The sequence below is a fragment of the Diplotaxodon limnothrissa genome, linkage group LG18 (genome assembly GCF_057381915.1).
Source record: "Diplotaxodon limnothrissa isolate DT_005_m linkage group LG18, D_limnothrissa_male_GT1.1, whole genome shotgun sequence".
Lineage (NCBI taxonomy): Eukaryota > Metazoa > Chordata > Actinopteri > Cichliformes > Cichlidae > Diplotaxodon > Diplotaxodon limnothrissa.
In genome coordinates, this window is record NC_140613.1 from 34,961,014 (window position 1) to 34,978,525 (window position 17,512).

At 42.9% G+C, this 17,512-nt stretch overlaps 1 protein-coding gene across 1 annotated transcript; it reads right to left on the reverse strand.

Annotated features, from left to right (window-relative positions):
• Positions 1–6,417: 6,417 nt before the first annotated feature.
• On the reverse strand, positions 6,418–15,377 carry anln (anillin, actin binding protein). Its single transcript, XM_085378139.1, has 23 exons — positions 15,360–15,377; positions 13,800–13,950; positions 13,293–13,715; positions 12,280–12,602; positions 11,849–12,149; positions 11,457–11,623; positions 11,272–11,361; positions 11,075–11,183; positions 10,498–10,787; positions 10,285–10,418; positions 10,058–10,199; positions 9,837–9,972; positions 9,412–9,585; positions 9,120–9,246; positions 8,917–8,965; positions 8,743–8,796; positions 8,596–8,628; positions 8,485–8,503; positions 7,768–7,880; positions 7,356–7,442; positions 7,151–7,258; positions 6,795–6,967; positions 6,418–6,709 (listed from the first exon to the last, which is right to left on the reverse strand). The coding sequence occupies exons 1-23, from the start codon at positions 15,375–15,377 to the stop codon at positions 6,589–6,591; spliced, it is 3,342 nt and encodes a 1,113-aa protein (XP_085234265.1). The 3' UTR covers positions 6,418–6,588.
• Positions 15,378–17,512: the final 2,135 nt, after the last annotated feature.

The window sequence follows — 17,512 nt, forward strand, 5'->3', positions numbered from 1 at the left end:
CCGAGTGCACTCAAGCTTCAGGGCATGAACTGAGCTGGATTTTCTTGTAGAGCTAAATTCATGGTTCCATCAATTACAGTACGTTGGTCAGGTCCTGAAACAGCAAAGCAGCCCTAGATCATCACACCACCACCACTACATCTGACTTTTAACTGTGTCACCCACTCCTTTGTGGATAACGGCTTTCACCATGGTTCAATGAAGTCCCAAAGACTCTGTTTCTAAACTGCTCCTGAGTGTCTTTAGCTCGAGGACATGCTGTGTTTTGCTTTATGGGATCTTTTAGCTACTTCATTTTATCAGACTTTGTGATTTCTTGGGTCATCAGGTCTGAGTGTAGCTTTTCAAAAACTCTGGTTAATCACAGTTCATTCATGGTTTAATAAGGGGTGGTAATTACTTTTTGCACACAGGGTTCAGATGAAATAATTAAAAAACTAATATTGTATTAACTTTGGATATCTTTGCCTAATATTATGAGTATAATATATATGTAAGTGTGACAAATATGTAAAATAAATAAGAAGTCAGGAAGGGGGCAAATACTTTTAAATAAAAGTAAAATAGAAAGTTGCTCTCTGTAGCACACGAAAGTCAAATATCTGTCCTGATAATCTGAAAGTGTTTTTATCTGAACTACGTGCTGGATGAACACAAAATCGGCCATTTAGTAATCGTTAGTTGGCAGTTTGCAGAAATGGTCCTGCTATCTCTTCACTCGGTGCTAAACGGTTGGTTGGGTGGGGTCTTGTCGGCAGGCAGCCAGACTCTTCTCAGGAAACCGAAGCAAGGAAGGGAGTGGTTCCTCTTACATTATCACCGTATCCTGTTCTCAGCTCTGAAAACTGCAGTTTACACCGTTCACAGTTGGAGCTGACTGGGAATCAGATTAGAAGTCCACACAGCTTTCAAACGTCCCACCTCAACCCTGCACCCCTCTCCGCTGCTGAGTATACACCCCAACATGGATGGCCATGCTTTTAAAGTCTTTTTTTCTCAGCTGTTTAAAAGACTGGAGGAACGGCTATGAAAGATATGCTGCTAGCCACTGGTGCTGCTACTGTGACCCCTGAGTTAGCTCAAACTCACATTAGCTGACCTGAAAGTGATTCAGAACACTGTAATGGTTGGAGACCAGTATGCCCTCAGTAACAGTCATCCTCCAGTGTCCTTAGCAGGCAGCCGACTGGACTAGATACAAGTAGAAAAGTGGTGGCGTCTCTCAACCTCATTTTGACCTCATTCTAAACACACACGTAGAACCTGATAGAGAAGCTGCAGCCAACAGTGTGTCTTCACTAATCCATCATTAATGAAACTCCAGGACCAAGAAGCCCAGGACTGGTATGATTATGTAGAAAAAAATGACACCTTCAGTAGTGTTTTACTGCCGGCGGTCACCCTCCAGCCAAAGGGAAAAGGCAGTCTTGACCTGGCACGCCGCTCTACTTTGTGTAATGGAAAATACACAGGGGTGCTGGGCAGATACTGCTGTGGAGGAAGGAAACTGCAGATGCTTGAATGACAGCCTACCGACTGTGTTTAAAGTGGACATGACATGTAAAAAGGCTCATTTACAGCACGGAGCCCTGCTCTAAAAACTGTCACAGACTTAACTCTGTGAAGCTGGAGAAGTTCTTAGAACATGTTTAGCACCACCATGTGCCAGAAGAAGAACATGACATGATATGTGTCTTATACACCCAAAGAGTATGGTATTGATACACTAATGCAGTCACTCTTCATGTAGATTTAAGTTTACACAGCCCACCATGGATCGCAAGAGTTTTAAAAGCTCATCTATTCTCCTAGTTTACACAGTATTTGTGTTCTCTTCGGTCAGCAGTGGGTTTTGCCTCTGAACTCTATCATAAACGCCATTTTTGCCCAGTTTCTGTCATATTGTGAAATCATAAACACTGGCCTTAACTGAGGCAAGTGAGGTCGGGAGTTCTTTAGCTGATGTTCAGGGTCCTTCTGTGACCTCCCAGATAAGTCGTCAGTGCACTCTTCGAGAAACTTTGGTAGGTTTAACAATGTTTCCTGTTTCCTCTATTTGTAAATAATGGCTTTAGGTATGATTTTACTCCACTGCCGGTGTGTTCGGGATCATCGGCATGCTGAATAATAAAGCTGTTTCCAATCAAATGGCTTCCAGATGGTACTGCGTGATATCTGACTGTACTCTGCTGCATTCCCAACACCATTTGCTGAAATGTAGTAGAACAAAGAACACACACCAAGAATACTTATTCAGTGTTTTTCACTAAGTAATCTTAATAAAGAAGACTGTTGCTACCTCAAAGCACATTGTGTACTGTCGGTCCTGCGTGCTGCACAACAACATTCAGTATATAGTATTTACTGTTATTTACACTTAGCTAGATTAATGCGATGGTGCTGTGTTTATTATGTTGCTCTCTTTTTTTGCTTCTCTTTTCTTTCTCTCAACAGGTGATCCAGGACATTTGTATATTTCTCACTGTCCCTCTTCCTTCTGTTTTTCTTTTCCTTCATCTTTCTCTCTCCCTTTCCTATCCCCCAGCCATGTCTGTCCCGTCTGTAACAACTGAAAATTAAATTAAATTACACCAGTAAAAAATACCTTATTCTATTCTTAGAATCAATCAACAGACAAGTTCGACTTATTACCGGTGATCCAGAACAATCTCTCCCAATGTTGCAACAGGTCAGACACCCCAAATTCTTGAAGGACCCCGTCTTAGGGACATGATCAAATGTCCAAGTCCAAGTCCACAAAACAGATGTAGACTGGAGGGTCAAACTGTCACCACACTCGAATATAGAATAAAGAGCTGGTCCGGTGATCTGCAACCAAGATCAACATCACACTGATGCAACTGAATCAGAGATTCAACTTCCCATCGCCGAGTAGATACTCACGAAATCAAAGGATCGGTGAGAAAATGTGATGCTTCCAGCTAGCTTTGAACCAGAACTCTGAATTTAACTTACTGTATCCCAAGTTGTATGTTCAGCATTACTTACTATGGTGATTTAACCAGATTTTAAAAAGAGCCACTTTTGTGACACACAAAACTGACTTGTCCCATTTTTCATGTGCCACCACGCTGCCTCCAGCCAGCTCAGCTCAGCAACAGTGAAGCAATTGGGGCAGATTCATTTCGCTCTGTGGCTGACACACTTCGTACTTACAGCTTTATAGTGCAGCTCAGGCAGAGGAAATGTTTTTTCTAGACAGTATAAAGGGGGCAAAACTGTTTTCAGTTCAACTTCACAGTGTTGCCTTCCTGCTTTTGGAGCTACTTCAACCATATATTCCAACATCACACTATTTAGAAAATGTGCTCCATCATTCTAACTACACGGCTCACCACTAACACGTGAGACTTAGCCTTCTTTACTGCCACAGAGAGTAGGTTCCTGGCACTGTACAGGAATGGCGTGCTACACTGGATATTCAGTGCCAGTAACTGTTTCACTAGTCTAGCCCACTTGAAGTCACACAGAGATATGTCCCATTAAATAAGAGGTTTGACTCCCCCTGTCCTCAACTGCTGACCCACAAGGCAGGATATTGTCCACAGGGTCATAAATTTCCCTCGGTGTCGCCTGCTCTGGCTCCTGGAAGACAGTTGACTGTGGCTGCTGGTGTCTGTAGCTTGAATGTCTGAGAACAGAATCACCAAGTACCAGAGTTTGATTCCCAGCAGGTGTGTCGCCGAGCGGAGGAAGACAGACACATGTGGGTGGTGAATGGGAGAATAGTCTATGTTGATTATTATAAAGGAATATCTGCATCTTTTGTTAGGCCAGCAGTTTGATTGCTTATTGTGTCAATTAATATCTGCACTATTTACATGACGAGACATCACGATTATTTAGGTAATAGTATATAGTGCATATAATGCTGTGGGTTCTCTGAAGGACAAAGTGACATATCAGAGGAAGTTTTACTCCCAGATATAACTCAGCTGCATGCCTTAAAGCTAATAACGCCCTCAAAGCCTTTAGTGAAGCCAGAGTTCTGCAGTGAGCAACGGACTAGAAATCCATATTGTCCCATATTAGCAAATAAAGGCAAAGCTTGATTAAAAATTTCTAGCCTTTAAAGACATGTTTAATAAAACACTTAAAAATGTAGTTTTGAGCGATTTAGTAACTAAATCTGAGAGCTGGGATAGGCTCCAGCAAAGGACAAGCAGAAGCGACTGGATGGATGTATTTAGTAACTGTTGCACATAGAACATAACCTAAGCACAATAAGCACCACAGGCCGTGCCAGTGCAGCAGCGGTAGGGGGCGAGGGTTGGGTCATGCTAAAATAGTCTATCGTGCTAAAATAGAAACTAAATGTGAGCTACTTCTATTTCTGGGTGGTATTTATATTGATGCTTTTCTACTTAGCCTTTTCCATAGATGCTTATTATGGAAAAGGCTAAGAAAACTAATATTGTTCAGCATGAACACATTTTATATGGACTGCTCAAATTTAGCCTGATGAATGTTTCTTTGATTGGTCAGAGGCCCTGTTGGTGGTCAGTGGGGCTCTGGCAGTGCTCATCCTGTTCCTCCTTGCACAAAGGAGCACATACTGCTCCTGTTTAAATACCTCAGGACGCATTGTAAGGTATTTGACCGCCCGGGGCTCCTGAGCTGGAACATCATTAAATCTACCATCGTAGATTTAATGACGTTCCAGCTGCAGCAGCTGTCTTAATGTGTCAGGTTACAAAAGCAGAGAGGTGCACGATCTAGACCAGCCAACTGCCAAAGCTGTCTTTATAGGTCACACTTGCTGATGATCAGGTAATCAAGTGCATTTTGTTAGCAACACATGGCTGTTACTCTGAAATCTCATGTAAGCCATTAAAGATGTACTTCGGTATTTATGTGGTTGCAGAGTCCTGTGGAAACTTTATTTTTCACGACAGAACTGTTTATCTCAGTGAGGTCACTTGTTTCCTGCATCATCGCTGTGTAACCTCTTTGCCGTTTATCACAAACACATGATTGCACTTCTTGCTGCTGAGAAGGCCCAACCAGTGATTCAGTTTAGGAACTGACTTTATCCAGTAAGGTTTGGAGCTTTTATTCTCCAATAAAGGAAATCATCATTTAAATCTGCATTTTGTATTTACTGGAGTTATTTTTCTATTAAACTTAGTTTGATAATCTGAAACAAGCATGACAACTGTGGAAAACCCCAAGAAATCAGAAAGGGGCAAATACTCTTTTTAATGCACCAAATTGCAAAAAGGTAAAAAAGCACCGTTTTCATTCAATATAATTACACAGCAACATGTAAAACAGCCCGTCCATTCTTTTTTTAATAAAGCTTGTAGCGTACATTGTTAAACAGCCACGTTTACCAAATCAGTGTAAAAGGATGGAACAAGAGATAACTAGAGATAATGATGCATGGAGACCATTTTCAGGTTGCATTTATCAACATTTGCTTTTAAAAAAGTGCTTTTATTGAAAATGTTATTTATTTGCAGGTCACTAGACTATTTTATTTACTCTGCATTGTCTAACAGGTACCTAAGAGGTAAACGTGCACTCTGTAGTTTGCTGTTACACCTGAGACTCATTAACATGTATATAAAATGACATTTGAAAAAGGTGGCTGCTGATGCAGCCCCCAGCTTCCTGGTAGATACACGGGTGGCATCAATTTTAAAATCATCAAGTTACTGTCACAAGTGAAGTGACCTCAACCTCCCCCCTCCACGTCGCTGCGATTCAAACTACACTAGTTATACCGATCGTATAAACTCCTACGTCACTGTGTTCATATGCATGTCCATGCTGCCTGCCCACCTGCCAGGGTGACAAGCTCTCATCAGCCTTTTACAGCTGAGGGGTCAAAACTGTCACCTAAATTAAACCCCCCCCCCTCAATTTCTTTGTGTAGATGAGCCATGTGTTATATCTGACAGAAGCTTTACATTTTAATTAAAAATAAGAAAACTGAAACATGGAAGCACAGTGGTTAAACACTGCTGCATCACACTGATGTCTGGAGCTCTTTGTGGAGCTGACATGTTCTACCTGTGCCTGCCTGGTTCTCTCTTCCACAGACATGCACAGTAGGTTAAGACCGGCAGCTGGGACATGGGCCAGCATGCTGGTTATGCAGACTCAGGCTTCAGAGCAGGATATGTAACAGATCGGCTCCCCAGTTATCTCCATTGAACATAATACTTTTTTGGGGGAGGGGGTTATAAAGCATGGACACATATACACACTCACTCGCGCGCACACACACGTATATATTTAGAGACAGAGGAATTTGAACACCACGCACATTCAAATTTCAACACTGAAACCAAAAGTTTTAAAGCCATGCAGCATGTGCATATTAAATATTAGCATTAACGTAAAAACGTGGCAACATCAGCCAAAGCACATCAAACCAGGCTTATGCATCAGATATATAAAAACCCAACACCCACGTCAATGCAGAAAAACCTGTTCTAGCATGTGTCGGATGTTTATTTCACCTCCTGTGATCAATGATCCTACTCAAATATCCAACTGGTATGATAATATATTGCACTTAGTAAGCCATGCATCATCAGCAGTCCAAAGAATACAAAGGGATTAGTTGGGCAGCGGTCTGTTACAGGCATCTGGCTGCCACATCCGCAGGTCCACCAGAATCTGGTTCAGCTTCTTCATCCACAGATTTCTCTCCTCCTTGGTGTCAGCACTCAGCCAATTTCTGCACAGGAAAACAAGCAGAGTATGTTGACTGTCATCAAGCCACTCTTCAGGAGTAAGTACCTGTCCATATGGTGGAAACGTACCTAGTGACACACGTGGTGTTCTGGCACTGGCTGACAAGCGTTTCTCTGTCATCGTCTCTCCGTGCTCTGATGGTGATGAGCTCAAACGTGTTGGGTCGGGCACAGAACTCTCTGCTGGCTGGCTCCACTGCCTTACTTGTGCAGTTGGACAGATTGATGCGACCAATGGGATTCTACGAGATGTAGAACAACCCTGTTCAGTCTTTGCTTACATTTTATTCTTAAAGCTTTAAACTTTGGCACCGTCTATTTAATGTTTTTCAGTTGTTACTGCAGGTTTAGAGCAGTCACATATTAGTCAGCACGTGAATGTAGAGTAACAGACAAACTTGCTTGCTGGCTCGCAGCATTGTTACCTTTCTCTTTTCGTCGTCTGGGTAAGTCCAGTAGGAGATGCAGTATCCTGACAGGACGCACCATCGTCTGTGCCAAGCTCCAAACCCACTAACATCTTCAAACATCGTCTGTGGTAAGAAAAAACAAAGACAGATGATTAGACTTCAAGAATAGTTGTAGCAGCAGCACATTAAGGCCAGCATCAGCCTCATGAGCCATACTCACCAGGAAGCCCCTTTCCTCCACCTTTGAGCCCACTTCACAGTGCATCTTAAGGTAGATGTGGCCCTCCAAAGGGCACAGGAATGGCACCTATGACCCAGAGCAGGCAGACTGAATGGAAGGCTAACACTTCATACAGCACTATGCAAAAGTCATGAGCCACTGCACATTTCTTTATATTTTACTGGGAAAATAAGAAATGACAATCATTCGATTTCAGTACATGTGGGAGAAAAACAGTGGTGCAGTCTACAGGTGAATATGGACATGGAAACACTGTGTGTGTGTGTCATGGTTACATACATAGGCTGACATAATTACTGAGTTTACAGATGCATGAGGATGTTACTGCCATGGATGTAACAGTGTGAATGGAGACAGATATACATGGACTATGAACTCGGGGCTTTCATACCTTCTCCAAAGGAAACTGGGTCTTCCCAATTGAAGCCAGGGTGAGCTTGTATGCTCCAATCAGAGCAAAGTTACTGGTGCGAACCGCATTGGGGCCTCCAGGACTGGCCACAACTGCAACAACATACATTATGCTTAATAATGACAAGTGACACAGGGGCAAAGTACTGAACACATGAAAAAAGGAAGGTGCAAAAAGGCATGGACACACCCCCAGACATCTGTCAGTAATTAGAAACCCTGCTACTGGGTGCAAATGCGTCTCAGCTGGTTCCTATAAAAAGGTGCCTCATTACTGACATCTAGTGAGAATTTCATGTCAAAAGAATCTTTAGAAATATATTGACTTGAAAACACTGGTGATGTGTACCCACTCTGGCTCCATCTGGCTCATTTGTTTTTTTTCAGACATGCATTATAGCTAAACATCTGTATTTGGTTTTGCTCAGATACAACTTTCCACACAAAAGCTGTCACACTGTGACTAAAGACGTCACCTGGAAGAGTATTGAAATGTTTCTCCTGTTTAAAACGGCCCAAATGAACAGAATCCACAGTGTGAGAACAACAGATCACTGATTCATCCAGTACGTTTATTTGACCTAATAAAGCTCATTTCTCCTTGAAGCTTATATTGAGACCATCACTCTGTATCTTTTACACTTTGTTACATAATAGTCTTCACAGCACAGTTTGTATAAACCTTAGTGTCACATACCTGGTGTCTGTGTCGTCTTCTGCAGGAGAAGAATAAATTAATTAACATGTGGAAAAAAGGAGCTTTTTTCTCATTTTTCCTTTAAAGTTTTAGTTTTTTTTAAATACTTACAGTGATGGCAAGGAACTTCTTTGGAGTGATAGCCTAGGAAGATGAAGAAATATTACATTTGTTTTAAAGAGTAAAGTGAGAACAGCCACACACTCTAAAAGCATATCCCAACAGCAAACAACAAACGTAAAATAAAACAGGAATTACCTTCGACTTGTTGGTTTTCTTCTTCTTGTCACTGCAGATTTCCCGTTTCTGCACCTGAAAGGGAACAGCACTGTGCACCATCAGTAACACTGCAAAACAGAAACTTACAGAAGACTATGAACAGACGGTGTCACAGAAATACAGCGTTAGTACTTGCAGAACGAGGACACGTACCAGACAGTATACTTCTACACTGATGTCAAAGCCACTGTCAACGTCAGATCTGAAAGTCAAAGATTCTCCTCAGCAATCAGTAAATAAATTGATTATGTTTAGTTAATAGTGTTTAACAACAGAGGCGACGTGCTGAAATGATGAGTGACCACAGCGGTGTGACTGAAGGCCAACAGTGCCTCCACTAACTGCTTCTGACTCACATAGTGAACTTGGTGGGGAAGGTGAGGGTGTCGCCACTCAGGCCACGGTGTGTCGTGGCTAAAGGCGTGGCCACAATGTTCTCTGCTCCCGCCCTGATCATGATGAAAAATGAATGTTTGGTAGACTCTGAAATAATGGAAACAAACAGCATGACAACATTAGTGTGAAATTGTGGGATTTCACTCTGACTGAAGATTCTTAAAACTGACAAATAACAGTTTAATAAAAGCACTCATTTGAGATGTGGTCTAATGGAGAACATGGAGAACTGTAGAGTTATGGATCGTGTACCTGGTTTATTGGCAGTGGAACAGACAAAGTCTGCCTTGAGAGGCAGGCGTAGCTCCTGCAGGGTGATGCAGCCTTTGGAGGCCATTGGCTGCGGGGCTGCAGGCCCCTCTTTCCTTCCTCCTGGATTTCCTTTCAGCTGGTCCAGCTCCACCTTCAGTGCTTCTCTCTTTTCGCCTGAGGCCATCAAACGTAAACAAAGTCATATCTTTGGGCCAAACCATGTCCCTCGTTAATCTTCTAAACACCGACATGTGGAACTCTAACATCGACACAGGGTAGGTCTCTGCAATGCTTTCACATTTTATACAGGAAACTAAATATTAGCACTATGTGTATTTTTATTTGTGTTCCTTTACTCAAGACTCTGTGATCGTGCTATGTGAACAACCTTGAGCTGACTAAGGAAACATTAGAGATGTGCTTACTTGCCACCAGCAGCAGCCTCTCTGCCTCAGCCTCCACCTGCGAGCCTTTCCCGTGTTCTTCATCTGTGCAGCAGTTGAGTGCCTGGCTGGCTTGATAGATAACCGTCTGCTGCAGGTTGATTTCATTTGTCAGAATCTACACAAAAGGTAGATTTGTGTGTAAGATCAGACTGTAGTTTATTACCAGTTGAAATCCTATATGGAACAAGTTTAATGTAAACCTTTATCTTCTGTTTGACACTGAACAGGCTGGATGCTCGGGGCTCCTCGGCTCTCTTAGAAACGTCTTCTTTTCTCACAATAACCTGCTTCACACTGGGCCTCTCGGTGTTCTTCACCCTGGTTGACCTGTATGCATCGATACTTGCACACAGCAACAAACATTCAGTGAGACGGTGAAAACAGACGGCTCTGAAGCATCTCAGCACTGCACGGAGGAAACACTTACCTGTAGGGAAGCTTGTGGTCCTCACTTGAGACACTTGCACCATCTCCATCTGAGGAGGTCTGGAAGCTTTTGGCTATGGCGACATCGTCGGGAGTTGTGCTCTTCATAATGAAAGAGTTGGCTGGAGTGGATGTCTGCACAAGTCATGAAGAAAATATTATCACTGAACAATTACCGCTGCATTTCCATGGACGAGGACTCGTCGGTGCTTACCATCATTCTTTTTTCTGGACTGTTTACCACAGCGGCCACAGTCTCTGCCAGTGGAGTGAGGAGGGACATCGAGGAGATGTTTAAAGCATCTTCCTCATCACCGCTGGGATCTTCACTCTGTTCTAGATCTCCAAACAGCTCGTTGATGACGGTAGAATTGACAGACTGATCCACGTTTTCTTCTCTTTTCTCCTCTGGGGTCTCTTCAGTCAACTTATCTGTAGTGTGAACAGCCACTTTCAGGGGGCTGGAGGTCAACACTGGAGGGGAGCTCATCAGCTGACGACCTGCTGTTTATTTAAACCCATGTTACAAGTCTTGAGATTGTCATCAGGAAGTATGGTTTGTTTTGTTGTGTAGAGCTGTACCAACATCCTAAACTCAAAATCTGAAGTTAAACTGAATCACTGCTGAGGGTCCAACAGAACCACCGATGGTGACAAAACACACAGCAGTCATTGCACTGTGACTAAAAACAATATGCCATATTATAATCTGCCCGACACCAGATAACTGATAGCTTCACTTTACCAGTAGTCCGAGTACTCGGGCTCTGTTCGGGACTGTCATGCAATACCTGAAGGAGCGCACTCGCCGCCTGCGTCAGATTTCTTACATGGTGCAGGGAATTCATCCGGCGGCTCAGATGAGATCACTTCTCTCTCAACAGGCTTTACGACCTCTTCCTGAAAAGTACGTCATTTGAAAAATCCACTGGGGTGAATGCTGGGAGACTTTATTTACTCTGTGTGTGCCTGATGCTTCCTGTCCAACCTTAGTGTCCGCTCCTCCTTCTTTGTCCTTCCACATTTTGCTCCTCTGCTGGAAGCGACTGCAAATTTGAGCCAGCTCACTCTCACGCTCCTGAAACGAGCAGGCTTGATATTAGAATGTGCCATTCTGCTATTCGGATAAGGGCGAAAAACATAACTGCAGCACCAAGAATGACATCAACCTACCAGTTTCTGCCTCATAGTGATGTCAGCGGTGGTTGTGTTTGTAGCCTGGGCAGCTCTGAGTCTCTCCTGTACCGACCTGGTGTTTGGACTCACAGAGGCAGCGCTGGTCTGTACTCCGACTCGAGCAGGTGAGCTCTGGTTGATGCGCTCCCGCAAAGATTTCACTCCTATTTGAGATGGTAAAAATCACTCTAACTTGTGGAGGATAGAATCAACTAATGGGTCTGTGTCAACACTGATTTGAGCAGACAATTAAATGACAATGTAGGAAGGTGCCCCTGGTACACAAGTGAATAGAATCGGCTGATGTGCTAAGAAACTGGCCATATCAAAACATGCAGACACTGCCACTGAGCAATTTTCATCATAACCAGCTTTCCAGTCCAACTCACCAAAAGCTCCTGTAGTAACCTTTTCCCTCGAGGCTGGAAGGTCAGATGAGCTGGGCTTGGCGCAAAGCTCCAGCTTCTGGGGACTGCAGGAGACATTTGGGCCTTTGGACAGGGCCTGATGTTTTTGGGGACTTTGAAGCGCTGACATGGAGGAGCTGGCCTTCTGCTGACTAGATAAGAGGGCCGGTTCCTCAACCGAGGTCTTCTGATGAATAGAGGACACTGTAGCGCCCTGGTTGGAGCACTTCTGAGGACTGGATACCAAGTCGGCTTTTTGAAGGCTTGGAGAAAACGCAGCCTGCTGAAAAATAAACAGATGGAAAGCCAGTTTATTTATACAGGAGATATATTTCTAGTGACCCAGGAAACCTTGCAGGAAAAGCTAAAATTTGAATAGTGAAGCGATTATGCACAAGATAAAAAATGAATACCTGCTTGGAGATGCCCGTGCACTTGCTCCTCACGGTTGAACTGGTCACCGAAACGCTGGGTTTAGTGCTGGAAGCCGCAGCACCTCTGACTGTAAATCTGGGACTAGACGAAGCAGCGAGCGTCTCCTTTGCTTTCTCTTTGGGGGTTTTAGCATGGCTGAGATCATCCTCCCAGGAACCAATGGTTGCAGCCAGGTTGGCCAGTCTGCCTCTCCTCCCAAGGGAAATTTCTGAGGAGACAGAGGGACTGGCAGCTGGTTGGGCATCAAACGGTCTCTTTATCGTGGATACAGGAATACAGTCTGAAGGTACATCACAAGCATCTGAAAAGGGAGAAACTATTTCACTTTTACACGTTTATTCACGCGTAAAAAACAGACGTTATCTGGAATTTCAGGATTAGAGCTCATCTGAGGACGAAGATGGAACATCTGTTTTTCTGAATGCTTCTTGGTGTCATAAACTGTAACTGTAACCAAAAGAATCACGTATAAGAGAGCCAACAGTGTGTTATATAGTTCTACATTACATATAAGAGAGATTTCTTTAAAATAGACAGCATCAGAAAGCATTTCAACCTCCTGTTGTCTGCTTGTAGAAGTGGGAATCACCAGACAACACAATACCTGACCTATGATACGATATTACTGCCATTATCGCATTTTTAAAACTAGATTACACACAGTCACTAAAACCTGCCATAAGACCGACTCACTGTACCATCAGTCTGACACTCAGCACGATCTGTTTCTGAAACTACAGCAACTGTGAGAAATGATCAAAAATCCCACATCTGGGACTTTCTACATAGACAGAAATTCACACACATTTCTTGGTTGAGCCGATTTCATGTAGATTCCCTCAGCTGTTATCTCAGGATGGAGATCTTTTGTCTCAGACTAATTTTTATTTATTTCTGATCATTTTGTCCCCCCCCCCTCCTGAAGTCTTGTTAATAACTTCCTGTAAATTTAAACTCATTCTATGTAAATTAAACAGCAGGAAACTGTTACCGTCAGTGTTCCAGCACTTCCTCTGCTCTGCCAGGTTTTTTAAGCGTGATTTCATGCCAGCAGCAGATGGAGCTGGATCCTCTGTGTTACTCTGAGGAGCTGGATTGGCGGCTCCTATCTGTGCTTCTGTTCTGCTTGGAGGAACAAGAGCAGTGCAGACAGCCACCTTGTCGGGTTCTGGGCGTTCCGCTTTCAGCTGCACTGCCTGAGACTGCAGAACAGGCTTTCCTGAAGTCTTCTCCGAGGAGGAGAAAGGCCGGATGCTGGCTGGACCCACCGGGGGCTTTTTGTCTGTGGGAGGATCTGAGAGAAGAGGAGCTTGTGGCATCACCGGCTCCTGGTTCTCTTCATCAGCTGCAGGTTGGACATTTTCTCCAGAGCACTTGCGCTTCGAGGGAGATGGCTTTGTGGACGTCTGGGGCACTGAAAACAATAAAGAGATTTAAGCAAACACAAGACAGCTGCAGCTCAGAGGTTAAAGTGCCAAAACACTAAAGGGGCTCATACCTTTATCAATAAGAGACTCGCTGATCACAATGTTTGTGTCAGTCAGTGGCTCTCGAGGCCTTTTCACCACCTGTCTGTTCGCTGCATTGGTTCTTTCTGCGAGTTTCTTCTGGAGGTTCTCTCTGCGAGCTCGAGTTCGCTCCAACAGTTTCTAGTTTGGTAGAGTTGGGTTGTTAATAAAACATCACCTCTGTAGTGTTCAACTGCTTTAGTGAAACAGAGTCAAGCTAAATTACAAACTAAAGCCAGGTGCACAGAGGGATTTATGGCAACGCTGCTGCATCTAAAGGGATGATGCCGCTCACAGATACAGTTTCTGCATCAAAGATCATTTACAAGTGTTTACACCTCATATAAACGGTTTAATAGTCTCCTATAGCTTTGGGCTCTCACTGTTCTCTTTGACTACTGTTACAAATATTTCCCTCACTGTCAGATTCTAATGTTTCTTAGTTTTAGCTGTCAGAGCTGATAACTCCTGAAACATGTGAACGCATCCAAAGAAACACGAAGTAACCAAAGATAATAAGAACGTGTTTGCTTTCCCTCGTGTTTCTAACACTGCGCTTACATTTCTCCTGTTTGTTTCATTCTGCTGTCTTACTATTCATATTTTAATTGCTGCATATTTAACGGGAATGCACCCATAACCTCGTTGTCCATGAACAATTGCACTAAAGGCCTAATTCTATTCTGCTGTGCAAGTCCCGACACGTACGACACCCTACATCAGCTCTGCAGGCGCTGACGAAAAGCATTGCTGAAGAATGACGCACGCTCCTGTACGCCTGCGGTTTAAACTCTAATGACATCAGACCTGATTCATGTCGGTTAGTTAGCTGGCAGCACCGACATGAGTGAAAATAACAGAAAAGAAAGAAACTGACGCCCAACAGGTCCGACTGCTGGACGCAGCTACGGACACTCAGCGAGTTTAACGACTGTGGCGTTGTTTGACCTCCTAAGACCCGAACTCTTCCACGGCAGCATTTTTAATTTCACTTTGATATTTGGTCACATTGGGGCCCGATGAATGTAAAAACAAAGAATTACCAGGTTTTTTTTTACCTTATTTTTGTTTTTAAGAAAAATGAGTCACATGAGGATATTCGTTTAAAGTTTTGATAGAACAGTAGCATATAATGTCCTCGTAAGTGGACATCAGGCCCTTGTAGCGCAAAATTGAGTATTTTGGTCTAAATAACCCAAAATGTGATGTCCACATATGTGGACGCTAGAAGGTTAAGGAGCGCTTAAATATAACGATCATTCAGGAGCGAAATACTTGTTAACTTGTTCCAGCCACATACATACTGACATTAAAATGAGATACTTTTGTGGCTCATGTAGTCGTTTTGACCAAAGAAACACGTGACATGTTTTCTTCAGCCGTGTTAAAAACGTCAACGTCTAAAGCTAATAACAAACAAGCTAATGCCCCGTGCTCTCTGAGCACTACCATTATAACATTTGGTTTCTACGTTAGCTGTGCACTATCCAGTCACTTTAACGCAGCTTCTTCCGTTGTTGGCTGATTAGTAAAGTTTTTCTGTGACTCACCTCAGTAAACGGATCCATTCTGGTTACTTTCTAACAACTCGACTGCAGTTTGAAGTAAAACTACTACAACTGCGTGTACAGAGAACTGCGCGACTCCAGCTTCTCTCTTTGTACCAAACAGCTTCTGTTCAAATTTGAATTTCGGCGCTGTGACTACTGCGCAGACTCCACATCTTCAACGGACCACTTAGAGCCAATCAAAATCACCGAGAGGGGTCGTGACCGGTGTTGTGCCAAAGAATGATTTCCGGTGTTTCGGTGTGTTTTTTATGTTTGCTCAGATTACAAAATAATCTGCAGTCAGCAGGGTTTACGAAGGTGTTACATATAAAATAAAGAAATGGCCTGTTTTGCGGGTATCTTTACGACTCGGCGTTATTTTACATACTGTGTTCTACATTATATTTGATTCAGCCTTTTTGACCACTTAAAATATTCTGAAATTATTGTTATGTTAATTTTTGTTTTATGTCTTTGCAATTTTTGCTGCCCTCTTGGTCCGATCTCTTTTGGAAAATAAATCTTTTCATGTCAATGAGTTGAATGTAAATATATACATTCATTAATAACATAAAAGTTGCTTTGCAAAAAAAAAAACTGATTGCAGTTTCTACCTGTGACAAAAATATTGTTTCTGGCTTTAAACATTTGTAATTTACGATCGTTTAAATGTCGCCAATCAAAATTTTGGAAAATGTCGGAAATTGCTTTTTTGGCAGGAATTACAATCCTGTCTAAGTTTTCGCAAGAGGAAAAAACAAAAACATAATTCATGCCAACCCGGTACATTGGAAGTCGGCACTACAGAGTCATGCATTCTTGTATCATGTATCACCAGCAGCACAGCTTCGTTGTTGGATTCAAAACCCGCTGCAGCACATTCATGGACGGAGCCCGCTCAGTGCTTTGGCTGCGGCCAGGGCTGGACTGGGACATAAATGGGCATTTTGACTAGAGACCGGCCCACCAGGTATTTATAGGAAAAGCCATAAAGCCTTTGAATGAAAACAAACGCTGCTGTGACAGTGATGTACAGTCTTGTTGGTATATGTATGATTTCTATACATTTTACATCAGATAAAAACTTTGGTTGTAAGATTCAGATAATTATTTAATAAAAGCGAGACATTTTAAATGAGAATCAGAAAGAAAAGTATTTCTTTGTGCCCCGCCCCTGCACAGTTACCAGCTGTCAGCTACTTAGAAAAGGATCCTGGTGTTATTTGTCTCTCAGAAACAGTTCATAACGTCCCTTCAACTCATTCATGTCACCTAAAAGGTAAACCTGTTTCTCCATCACAGCTCTGATGATCCAGTAAGGACATCTCCTGGTTTCATCTTCATGTTTCCCTCTCACCACATATTCAAACCGACATCATGACCAGCAGCTTTACAGCTGTGGCTCCAGCAAACATCAGCTGATATTAGAAATTAATATTAAATAAATTCTAACAACAGCTGATCAAGCTTAAACGCGCTGCTGTTGTTTAGCGTGACATCCGCTGGTTTCCTCTTTCGGCACAAAGTGGGAGATAAACAAACAAGAGAGCTGATCAGCTGATCATTGATCAGTTTCATGATTGAAGCAGCAACAGGAGAGGGAGGGGGGAGAATGAGAGGAGAAGAGGCAGCTGTGCAGCAAAGACAAAGAATAAATCCAGCTTTGTGTGTTTTTCCATTCTAGCTGAATGAAACTGTTTCTTTTCAGCTCAATACCAAACGTGTAATATTTTCTCTGAATGCGAGACGATTCCGTTTTTACAGGACGGTTGGCAACTTTACTAACTAACCCTATGAATAAAATAAAGTTCACAGTCAGTAACATCACAGCACCACCCAGCTGTATAGAAACTCCATCATGCTAGTTAGCACTCAGTACGAGTTATTGTAACTGACGGTAAAAAGTCAGCACAACAAAATAAACTCCACCTAAACTTGTTTTATATCTGACCCAGACAGACTGCAGGTCATCACTTCTTACCTGAAGTTCAGTTCACCTGACACTCGGACCTGCTTCTCCTGCCTCCACTTTCCCTCATTTTTTAGTTTTAGTTTTTGAAAAAGTTTGACAGACTGTAAATGTGAAAAACAAAATGCAGCATTAGACCCTGATTCGGGCGGTGAGGTGAAGCAACATGAAGCTTCCAGTTTGT

Bases quoted from the DNA above. Each gene is read 5' to 3' on its own strand.
- anln (XM_085378139.1), bottom strand. The intron at 11,624-11,848 runs GTGAGTTGGACT...CATCTCAAATAG, and splicing joins GGTTACTACAGGAGCTTTTG to GAGTGAAATCTTTGCGGGAG. The intron at 7,443-7,767 runs GTATGAAAGCCC...TCTGGGTCATAG, and splicing joins CCCAGTTTCCTTTGGAGAAG to GTGCCATTCCTGTGCCCTTT.